This window comes from Puntigrus tetrazona, unplaced genomic scaffold, assembly GCF_018831695.1.
Source record: "Puntigrus tetrazona isolate hp1 unplaced genomic scaffold, ASM1883169v1 S000000148, whole genome shotgun sequence".
Classification (NCBI taxonomy): domain Eukaryota; kingdom Metazoa; phylum Chordata; class Actinopteri; order Cypriniformes; family Cyprinidae; genus Puntigrus; species Puntigrus tetrazona.
In genome coordinates, this window is record NW_025047824.1 from 1,440,001 (window position 1) to 1,452,724 (window position 12,724).

At 37.9% G+C, this 12,724-nt stretch overlaps 1 protein-coding gene across 1 annotated transcript in view; it reads right to left on the reverse strand.

The window, feature by feature from the left end:
* slc1a7b (solute carrier family 1 member 7b) overlaps positions 1 to 5,096 on the reverse strand; it is a 45,969-nt gene extending 40,873 nt beyond the window's left edge. The window contains 1 exon segment of the mRNA XM_043230167.1: positions 4,750 to 5,096. Coding sequence (XP_043086102.1) covers positions 4,750 to 4,890 — 141 coding nt within the window. The 5' untranslated portion in view covers positions 4,891 to 5,096.
* Positions 5,097 to 12,724: the final 7,628 nt, after the last annotated feature.

Consider the following 12,724-nt stretch of genomic DNA (forward strand, 5'->3'; position numbering starts at 1 on the left):
AAAATAAAAATCTACTCGCGTATTTACATTCAAAGCTTCAACGGAAATGCCTTTAAAGTATATATGTCGTGTAGAATAAATACAAAAAAGTTGCATTTCAGACTTTCAAATATTTTCATTTATAGCTGGCAGGACAAAATTGGCATTGTTGACACAAACTGTAAGCGTATGGGTTTTTTCGAGTTCATTGCAATTATGACAATTATAAAATTATAAAGTAAAGAGTTTATAATAGTCAATGTGGGTTTTTTTATATCTCTTACCCATTGTCTAAACTACATTAACAAAATGGTTAAACCATGACTAATGACCACAAATCACTCTCTTGGACCAGATAGAAACCATGTAAACACACTTATTTCCTCCCCACATGCATGTCTCTTTTCTAATGAACATGAATCAGTATTGCTGAGCTCAAGAAATGACAAAAAGAATGTTTAAGTATCTTTGAAGGCGTCTGAATTGCTCTATGATTGAAGCCATATTTCGTCCCCATTATTCATCTCAAAATTTGCTCATGCGAGGCACATATTCCAGTGAAGCGCATTAAGCTTCAGTTTCTCTAAAAGAACATGGAAATTGTGCAAAAAAATGTATGAACTGGGCTTTTTATCAATTTCGCCCTGACGCTTTTCAATTTATGATGACTTGACATTGATAATTTACATTAAAGAAAGAACATTTGAATATATATATATATATATATATATATATATATATATATATATATATATATATATATATATATATATATATATATATTTTTTTTTTTTTTTTTTTATGCCGCCGCTTTCTTTAAACTGGATTTGTAGAGATTTTCCAGCACGGTGAAGACTAAGTATACTACATGCACACATTTTTGCACTGGCGGTCCGTCAGGGCCAGCAAAGTCTTCTCAGATGGCCTAAACATTATCAGAATCCCGGTTTAGTTTTACTTTATTTTCCCCCGAACCACCTATCGTCCTTGTTTCGTAGCTTTTCTCTTGGCTGCACTGCTTCCAGTAATGCATGTTTATATTACAGCTCTTATCCAATCATATTTCCGCAATCGTGTTGCCAGGGTCAAAGAAATCTGCCTAACGCCTTCAGAATCAACAGCGCAGGATTCTGTATCTTAAAATCAATGGCGGTGAAAAAGCTGTATTAACCAATCAGATTTCGAGTTGGCAGCCCCCAGGGCCGTCTCGCAGGTTTACGTAAACGTCAGCTTTTTCGCGTTCTTTGATTGGACGGTCAGAGACCGTATTGGTCAAAGCCAGCAAACAGCGGTTATTGCAGATTTTCAGAGCATTCTGAATAATATTCGGTTTCTGTAAAGTGCTGAAATGGCCGCAAAAATAAACACCGACACACACCTCTGTGAAAGACGAAATAACTATGGTAGGTTGCATTTCTTACCGCTTTCTTACCGGACTTTTTTACCGCTTTTAAGCCAGAGCAGAAGTCGGAAAGCGGTAAGAGTTCGTTAAAGTGTTAGGTCATATTTAAAGCGCATGCAATCGCCTTATTTGTTTTATACCAATGTTATCGCTAAGGCATTAATAAATAATTAATAAAGGTGCATTGCACAGCTGCGACAACCCGTTGAATTGGGTTTATAGGTTTATTAACGGCATTAATGTTACATGAGATACGTGTCTGTGATGCAGGGCTCTGTTATACTGAATTTCTGTGTAATATTTAAGATTTCTATAGCCGTGGCATCATTACTATGGTATTAAGAGATGTATTACTTCATGTACGCCACTGAAGGCCCGCCGCGATCTGTCAACACATTTAAACTTTCTCAATGCACCTGCTGAGCTTGTGCATGCTGTGTCTTCTTTTGTCTCGTTTAAATGCAACTCAGCAAGCCAAAGCCAAAAATAATCTGACATCTGAAAGAGGAGGAAAAAAAACATTACTGTGCTGATGCATGCAGCTTATAAAAAAAGCTGCTCTAACAACAAAGGCTTCTTCAGAATGCCCACAGACACTTTTGTGTCCAAATAGGAGAGTTTCGACTCCCTTTAGCTTCGCCAAAACCAATAAGGACAGAAGCGCTTCAGACTAACGCGATACGTGACTCGCGATCACCTTTTCGTGGCCCGCAACATCTTTCTCGGTGCCAGCGCTGAGATTACGTGGAGTCATTACATCTCCATCGCTGAGCTTTACACACAAACACAAAGCCACTCCGACAGATGTAGCGCTCGGCTTCTGCTCTCCTCACAATACAGATCTGTCTAGGAGAAGGACAGGCACTAGTCGAAGTTGAATGTGTATTGTAGAATAACGCATAAATGTCCGACGGCTCAGAGAAAAAACTGATGTCCATAAATACACACACAAACAGATCTATCATCACATGTGCAAGCAGTTTAACATTGCTTTAAAAATGTATATATATATATATATATATATATATATATATATATATATATATATATATTTTTTTTTTTTTTTTTATTAATTTATTTTTTTTTATTTATTTATTTTTTTCCTTTTTCTTTTCACTACCTTCAAAATTGTGCCTTTGTGCATGTTCTCAATTTGGTGGTGTATTGGTGGACCTTCCAAGATTGAAAGGCATTATATCAACACTCTACTGTAAAATTTAAAGATAATAAAATACTGTAAAGTAAAAGATGCACATGCACTGCTACTGAAAAAAATTGTTTTTGAAAAAAGTGTTTTCGAAAGAACTTTTTACTGCTGACCATGCATTTATTTGATACAGTGTATCAAAACACAATAAAAAATACTATTATTAAACTTTTAAAAATGTACTATTTTTACTGTAATATTTTGTAAAAAAATTGCGCTGCAAATCTGAGATTACAGCCTCATTACGCCAGTCTTCAGTGTCTCATGATCCTTCAGAAATCATTCAAATATTTATTATTGGTGCTATATTATCTATATTCTCTGCTTAATATTTATGCAAATCTTATGTAAATGCATTTTTCAATTTAATATTTGTTCAAATAAATGCAGCCTTGGCGAAAAATCATATGAGCTTTAAAAACTAAACCGTTCGAACAACTGACTACATCTGAGCTCCTTTTTTTTATTATCTGCAGTTTTGCTCATTAAAAATAAATAATCAGATTTTCATATATGCGTATACTTGTACCGTTCTCAACACTTGAAAGTGCAGGAGAAATATTTATGGAGGATATTCCCAGTACTTCTCTCTACTAACAAAGCGCTGAGAGAGAGGGCGGCGTATGAAGTGAACCAAACATTATTATGATCGTTTCCCCTCACAGATAGCGACGGGCTTGTTTACGCTGTGTCTCAAGCAGATAATTCCCACCAACAAATAATCTCTCGATGCTGAAAGCCAAAATGCTGTGATGGCAAAAAAACCCACAGCCAATTGGAGCATGTTTTGAGAATTCGGTATGGAAGAGATACTGCAAATTTGTTTACGTTTTACATGCATTTATATAAATGAGAATGCCATGTTCCTGTAGTTCAAAGAGCTTAACTACTGCAGGCAGCGATGTGAAGGTCATGGGCTCCATTCCCAGCGAATGCATGCACTTTTATCACTCTGGATAAAAGCGAATGCCAAATGCATAAATGCACACAACATTTAGTTTTATTTTTAGGTCCGAACTGGGTTTCTCTGGCAAAATAAGCAAATTTTTTTTTTAAAGAGCCCATCGCAATTTAGCTGAAACTGCAGATAGCATCACCGACCTGCTTTAAATGCTGCGAGGCTAAGCAGCACTTGCTTAATGTACAATTACTAAGAGCATTTGTATGATTGGACAGTAATCCCCGGCCGTCACAGCAAATGGCCTGTGGAGGTTTTATTTTTAGGTGTATTTGAGAATCATATCGGAGGTTTTAGTCGAAGCGGACACCGAATAAAAAAAGGCACCTTTTGTTTGTCCGTCCTTTCATTCGCTTTCGTTTTAACGTAACGAAGGACTAGAAAATACCCCAATGCAAAAAATTAAAGCCCTATTTCCGTGTCGTTCCAGTTCAAATATCTAATCATTATTCGGTATGAAATTACTTGAGTAGTCAAATTATGAAAACGTGTAGGTAATAAATGTTAAATAATAAATCAGATGCATTATTGTGATCGATAAAATTGGATAAAAATTCAAAACCAGGACTAGCATTTAATCAAATTATTAAAGACTGGGGCGGAGTCATGGTTTAATTGAAAAACAATGGGATGTCATTCATAAAAAGCAAACCCAGAGGTCATTTGGACCAAACGAGACCGTAATAATTCTATTGGTCATCAACAATAAAAAAAAAAATTCAAAAACGAAAGGAAACCCAGAGATCATTTGGACTAAATGAGATAGTTCAGTCCAAAAAATCTAAAAAAAGGCCTAATTTAAGATTTTTACTTGAAAGTGAACCAAATAAAATAAATTTCAACAGATATATTGAAAAAAATATTTCAATATTGAAAAGCAAAGACCATTCGGACCAAAAAAAACTCCTTATTGTTCAACTAATAATCATCATTTGACTAAAAAGTCATCCAAATAACACAAAAACCCTAAAGGTCATTTGAATCAAATGTGACCATATTAATTTAATCAAAAACCCATATTGATCGACCAGTAATTATATAAAAAAAAGCCCAGATTTTGGCTTCTACGGAAAAGTCCTAAATAAAGAGACGTTGAGGAGAAGTTTGGACCATACTGAGGGACAGGAGAGGTTTTTTGGGAGAATTCGACAGTTTTGTTGGTGTCTACCGTAATCGTTACAAGGACTCGACAGGGAGACTAACCTGCTCCGAGAGGTTTTTGGAGCGCAGAAAGAAGCCGAGCAGGCATCCGATAATGACGGCCAGCACCGAGAGGATGAGCAGGCCGTTCTGCTTACAGACCCCTTTCACTCGCACCCAGACTGCATCCAGCGCCACAGCCATCGTGTGTCCCACGTCCACAAAACACCAGCCACACTAGCAGATCTCCATATATCCACCGCCCGGATCCAGATGGGAGATGACCCACGCAGATGGAAGAGAAAGAACGGACTGACGGATAACAACGCGCGGATAACAAGTGCGGGTTTGGCTCAGGATCTGGAGGAAACACTCATACTCTCTTCCTTGCCTTCACTGTGCAGCGATGGACTAAGAAGATCATCACACTTCTCTAGCATCCGCTGTTTGCAGCCCATTCGGGACACGGCGGCTCCGCCCACCTTCCAGCTCCACCAATAGGGAGCCGGAAACAGTTGGTGTTGTGCACAGCGCGGACGGCATCAATCCTATTAGCGAAAGCACGCTGTGTAAAGGGCTCTGTGGCCTGGATTACTCGCGCAGAGAATCAAATGAAGACAAAACTGGCTGGATCTGTTCGCGAATGACGTTGATAAACGAAGGGGAATGGTTTTGTCGATGGGCGTGAGGATGTTTACAAGGGCATACCTGGTGCAATTCGGGGTTAAAGCACATTTTTCATTGTTTATGCAGATTTAGAACTCATTCACTTTTTATTTTAGCAGTATGACCATTTCGAGAGCCAAACGTGTACGCGGAAGAGGACTTTTTTTAGAAATATGCAGAAAGGTGCATTAAATTGATCAAAAATGACTGCAAAGATTACTGTTTCAAATAAATGCTGTTCTTTTGAACTTTCTTTTCAGCAAATAATCTGTGAGAGATGTCGCAATGATGAGATGATGTTTTGATGCTTTGCATCACAAGCATAAATTACATTTATATGAATGGAAAACAGATATTTAAAATTCTGCAAATATTACACGGTATTACTGCTTTTATTACGTTTTTTTCCATAAAATCAACATTAAAGTAAGCAGAAGAGACCTCAAAGTAAAATAATTAAAAACGGTACCTTACTGTAACAGCAGTGAAAATCAATACAAAGTAAGCCGGACCGAAATAACATGACGAGCAATGTGTGCAAATTGCACAGTCAGTGATTTTTTATTATTTTTTTTAGCCCATATGAGATCAGAGAATCACAGGAGTGTTAGATGACATAATCCCGACGCGCCACACACATCTCCACTCCTCATTCACAATTAATCCAAAGCACCGAAGGCTAAGCGCGGCTCTCCAGCTGTCTTACTCATCAATGACATTCAGAAGATGCAAAAGCACCGGGTCAGTCGCTGCAGACACAAATAAAGAGCTTTTAATGGAGCGCGAGCTGGAGGAAATCTGCTAGAGTAATGCGCGCCTGTCAGATGCTTCATTAAGAGCCTTCATTGAACCCCCGTGAGGAAAGATTTCTATATGACCTCTTGTTATTCACGATGATGGTGCTAGAATAACAGCTAAAGGTCAGGTAGTGGTCAAAATAAACAGCACTGCACTCCAAGCCCCGATCTATTGGCAATTTGTACATATTTGACGAGGTGGCTGATTCATACAAATTCATATGACCCAACTCGACCCAAATCTTATGTATTTTACGTGTTGCCAATTTGTATGAATTCGTACGAATGACCTACAATCTAACCCCCGGCCCTTAACCCACCCGTCACTAGGGTCTCGACAAAATTGTACAAAATTGTGTAAATTATGTATGAACTGGTCGTCCGAGTGTCTTGAAAAAAATACAGAGGGCATATTTACGTTGGTAAATGTGTAAGACATAATTTGACACTCAACAAGAATGTCAAATTATATATATATATATAATTATGATACATGTCTATGATACAGTTGATCGTATGGGACTACTAAAAAAACAAGAATGTGTTGTTTAGTTTTGCTTTTTTTTAAATAGGTTCTAAAATGGTGCGCTAGAAACTCTTTAAACATGGGATAATAAAAGGTTGAAGTGTAATTTTTGCACCACTAGTAGCACCAAATACAAAAAAATAATAATAACTGTTTCCGAACAGGTTGCTCAAGGACTTGTTGAATGTACCTCAACAATTCTTCAATTGTCTAAACAGAGTGATTTCTGGGTTACTAGTGTGTATGTCTTTTTTTTCACTCCACTATTGGAGGTGCATAAATTATAATGAATGAATTATAAAATGTTATTTTTTCAACTCCCTCGTGTCTCAGTTAATTTCTTTCATCGGTCATACTCAAAAAGCAGCGTTCACATTCACATTCGCTATTTTCATTCAGTGAAAGCTATCTCAAAAATGCTCCAAAAATGATGCAGAAAAGCTTTTTGGGTGTTTTGCAGTTAATGTTATTAGCAAAAACAACACTAGTCTAATGAGATGTCCTGGTTTTGATGTGGACACCTTCCTTTGCGCGCCAAGTTTCCATTCTGCATCCATAACAAAGAACAGAACGAAACAGAAATGTCAAATTTGGTAAATGCATCGCGTTAGAGTTGCTGCAATGGGAAAAGGGAGATTGAAACATTTTCTGCGGCCATACAGGCTTCTTTATTCATTTTAGTGATGCAGTGCATTTCAATGACGCAGTGCAAACAGCCTTTGTCAACAAGACAGGCTGTTTGCGCTCAGTGCATTTAATAGACGAAAAGAAAGAAAGAAATATTCAAAAGCCTAGGACTATTCTGCCATACCTGCATTTTAAAGCCTGGAAAAAACATACTATACCAGGTGTACATATTTGGTTTTGACAAACTGTTGCCTCAAATCTGCATATAAGGAAGAGGCTGATGTTCTTGTTTGATGAAAGGCACAGAGGGAGAGATTTTCAGGCCATGGAGAAAACTCTGATATGAGACTCGTGCGTCATGTGTCGTGTTTTAGTCAGGACAGCCGCCAGCGGATGTTTACCAGTAGAGTAATCCGACTCAGTCTGGCCGTCCCACATGCACACACACCGAGATAGACCCCTCCTTTACCTCTACACGTACCCACCGTTGTGAAACGCACCGACACGACCTCTTTAAATGCCTCCTGCCTGTGTTTTAGAGCTATTTTGCGAGTACAGAAAAAATCGAAACACCATGACTGCGTGTGCACATGCAATCATTTGTGCGATTTTGTGAGTTCGGGTTGTCTCGTCATCCCTCACGTCACATGTTTGCCCAGACTCCATGCTCAGTAATCCCACTCTTTTGCCAATATTTCTGCTCAATCTGGTTTCATCAGGTCAGGATTAGCAGAGATTAGTCAGATGCCCAGCCGCTGGCGTGCACATTCACTCATTCATTAATGATGTTAGCGTTTCTGTCGTCAGAATGTTAGCGCATCACGTTTCTGTTGCTGTATTTTGCTATACTCCAAACCACACGCATTAAACTTTGGTTGGTAACTTAACACGCGCCGCTTGTGCTCCAGATAGAAACAGGGTGGAGAAAACTGGCAAATCCCATTGACTTGTATTGAAATAGGGAGTCAAGAAACCAAAATAGACTTGGACCACCTGGAACACCAACTTTTTTGGTCCGTCATATTAAAATTGTGCCGAAGCTGTCTGAATATGTGTCAAGCTTTAATAATAGCCACGAGAGCTTAAGTATTATCTTTCATGCCGGCAGAGAATTGAATACAACGACTCCAAAGAAACTCACCACAGGAGGAGGTTCACAGCGTGGGGATTGGACACGATTGTTCATTGTTAAAGATAATATTTCCGCTAGAAAAGAGGCTTAGCATGGACCAAGTGGTTAGCAGGAAACAAACTCTCAAAATTACCCAGTTTTTCTGGTCATTTTCTGATCCTTACTCCAGTGTTGGGCAGTGTAATTTGATTACATCTTTAGTAATTAAACACGTTATAATTTTAAAGTAATTACAGTTACAAGCCGAGGTCTCTATACGGTAGTGTCGCGTTACATTGCTGACAGAATGCAGTGTTTTATTACGTAGATTGTAAAAAAAGTGTAGCACATTATAGACTGCATTACAGAGTTGTGGTGCGAGTGGGTAGATAGTGTGTGTGTGTGTGTGTGTCGTGGGTAGACACTTGTGTGTGTGTGTGTGTGTGTCGTGGGTAGACACTTGTGTGTGTGTGTGTGTGTGGAATTCACTAGAAAAAAATGAATTACGGGACTCCCGTAAAATAGAAGCATCTAAGAATAAAACATCTGAAACAAATACATTATTTATCCATTGCATAAAAAAGTAACACTAAAATAAAAAATGAACAGGTGCAAGCGTAGGCAGAGTTTCTATTTAAGCTCTAACACCTGTTTGCAGAGATAAGCGATGTGCGTGCTCACGAATCCTCTCATTATAACACAAGAATTATAAACATTACGAAAGATTTTCACTGCATATATTTTTTGTGTTATAAGAGCTTTGTGAGATTGCGATGAACTGAGATGTCTTTGCTGGGATTCTGCCATGCCAAACTGTGCAGTGTTTTATGAATGTTGATGCATTAGTGACACATATTTATCGTCGATGCTGGATTTTCATGAAAAGTAACTTGACCGACACTGTTACTACATGCCTCAGGACAGCAGTAGAGAGACTACAAGGTAGAGAAGATGTGTTTGGGAACTAATCCAACAAAAGGCTAACTACTGAATTTGAAATTAATTAGGCACACACGGATTTTACTTTATAAGGATGTGGAATTAATATAAAATGCAATGGCACTGTATTTTTAAAAGTAGTAATAGTTTTCGTATTCAATTTAATATTAACTTAGTCACAAAATTGGCATTGGACTGATGAAATTGTGTTGAATTTCTTCAATAAAGTCCACTTCCTCTTATTCTGTGTGCATGGCCAATTCAGTCCATTCAAATCTTTGCCCACCCTTGATTAGCATTACAGCTTTAATAAGGAATTTATGCATTAAGCACTTTGCCTTCCAGATTTCCCAAGGTTGACTCTCTATGGCATCTAAAGGAGAGCTTGTTCATCATACACAATTAATAATCCATATCGCTACACTGAAGTGATGTTCATTCTCATACTAAAATTACATGTCGTTCCAAACTCTTAAGAATTGCATTCATCTTTGGAACACATATATTTTTGCTGGATTCTGAGAACTTTCTGACCCTGCATAGACAGCAACATAGATGACAAGTTCAAGGCACAGAAATGTAGCATGAAAATCGATATAACAGTCCATGCACTGTAAAAAAAAGTAAGCGTTCGTTCTGCCTTCAAATTTTAAGTTTTGTGAACTTAAATTAGTAAGTTGTCTTAACTGAGGGTAAATTTGACAGGACTTTATAACTCTAGTGCAACGAACAATTTAAGTTTAATCATTTGAATTGAATTCTTCCACTAAAACAATTCTATTTATTTACGACAATACTGTATGAACAATGATAATGTAGGCTTCTGTATAAAGCATACAGTGATGTATATTAACAGTGAGACATTAGCGGTTCAACCTTAATTTTATGAAGCTACATGATAACTTTTTGTGTGCGAAGAAAATAAAAATAATGACTTTATTTAACATCTTTTTTCTCTTCACTGTCAGTCTTTGACAGCAAAACCACAATGCTATTGGCTGTGTCTTGTTTACAAGCAGAGTACTGCACACGTATGCGTCCAAGTACCGTCACGAATGCACTTCAATTTAGGTGACCTATCCCTTGACATCCTTGTTGGTCCCGGAACAACATTCCTATCAACTGATGATATTTTGGGATCAGGTTTATGGCCAGGACACACCAAGCTGACAGCCAGTCGTCAACCATTGTTAATTTGTGGGGTCTGTTCCACATATCGGCGGCAATTTGCCCAGTTCAGTATGTTTAATTAGAGTATGAGCCGTTGGTGAGAGCAAGAACTCGGATGGATGTCCGGTTTAGCGGACGAGCCGAGCGTTTTTTCACAATGTAAAATCATTCTTTGCCACTAGGAGATGCTTTTGGGGCAGTAAAAATTGCGGTAACGCTGTACACAAAGCAGCACTGCGCTCACGAACACTGCTGAATTTAAATTGAATGAATCAATTTGGGAGTCGTTGAGGAAGCAAGGTAAAGATAAATGCACATTATGGACGACAATGAAAGTGTTTTTTGACCTTGCATGCATGTCAACCTGTTGTTAGGGACTCCCAAAACCAAAATATGAACCTTTAATACAATTTATGAACACAAATAGAAAATAAAGCTATCTGTCTTTCTTTCTTTCTTTATTTTAAACATATATTTCTCTTTATGTTACTATAAAGTGTCCGCCACTGTCAATCAATAGTCTCTCAATAAAAACTGGCAGGTAAACTGTTTCCAAATAAGCTATTGATGGTCTATTGATAATGCAGCTATTGTTGGTTGAACCAAACAGTTATTGATAATAAACTTAAAATGCAGACTGTAGCTAACCTTGTTTATAGACCACAGTTTATGCCAGGGCTAAGACAGTTTCTGTCTATTTCTGCTATAGGCCCACCCTAGTGCCACCATTGCTCATAAATCCTTGATTTGGTTTCTTCTTTGATATAGATATACAGTTAATTCCTTCCTACACAAAACGCAGTTGCGTTTGAGCACAGCTATTTGGTCCAGACACTGCTTTCATCGCCTCCTAGTTCTTTGAAGTCAGCTTGGCATGTCCCAGCTTGAGGACTCTTACTGTCTTACCTAAAAAACACAACACAAATAAAAATCACTTGACTTTGCCAAGATCGGCCGTTCGGCCCTTTGTGGTATTATTACGCTACTTTGAATGCAACGAACGAAAGGCACCGAGATGCCTTTTCCTCCTTCTTCTGCTAGTCTATGCAGCACAGTTCTGTATAGGAGATAAAAAAGGCACTCAGCAAGGAAGTTGCTATTTTGATAAGGCATGGTAAGAGCTTATGAATCGGTAAAAGCAAAGGTTGAACACAAGGTCATGTCGACGACATCTCTTGAGAGCTACAATCAATCAACAGCTCTTACCAGTTGTTCAAACATGTGGTTAATGGTCTGTCCTTTCTGCTGACCTTCTCTTGTCTTGATTTTCTTATGTTCATCCACCGCTATCCTCACCAAGCCCTTGCTACGTCATGTAGATCTTTTTTTCCCTCGACGTTCTTCTGGTCGGTGCAGTTGACACTTTAGATGAAATTCAACCTAAACATTAAGAGCTCAAGCAGATCGGCCAGCATGCATTAGCGACACAAATCAGTATTTTACATGTCTGAAATACCTTTGTTTAGGTCTCTGACAACGGATATCAATGCTGACTTGAAGCTGGGCTCTTCTTTTTTCCGGATGGATGTGTGACTGTAGACCTTTGAATCAATGGACTCTGTCATGTTACTGTGGCAACACTGGACCGGCTTCAGGTACTCGGGTGCTTTAAAGTTGCATCAGTATTTACAACAATCATTAGGAGTGTTTCAGCACAAAATCCTTCATCTTGATTTACAAACCACCAGCCTAAATCAAACAGCTGATTTTTGAGCTGGTGTAATGTTAGGCTCTGAGTATTTGAAGATGATTTACGACAAATTTTGTATATGTTTTGATCAAGTACAGGCTTTTCAATCGGCAGTTATTGGAAAAGACACTGAAGCAGGAAGAGAACTTCTGACTGCATGCATGAGAGCATTTCTTCCCTTTATCAAGATATGATTTTAAATGTGATTAATCTTGTAATATTATGAAAGAAAATGCAGCTAGACACTTCAAACTCTGAAGATTGTCCTTGTGCTTTATCACATATCTATCAATCTATCTATGCCTAACATATATATATATATATATATATATATATATATATATATATATATATATATATATATATATATATATATATATTCTGTGTCTAACAAGCCTCTCCATACCCCTATCAAAATGAACAATGCTTTTATTGTTTGGTTTTTTTTTCACACATTGATCACCGTTTGCATAACCACATATATAATATCATGGTTGACCTATGGTTGGTTA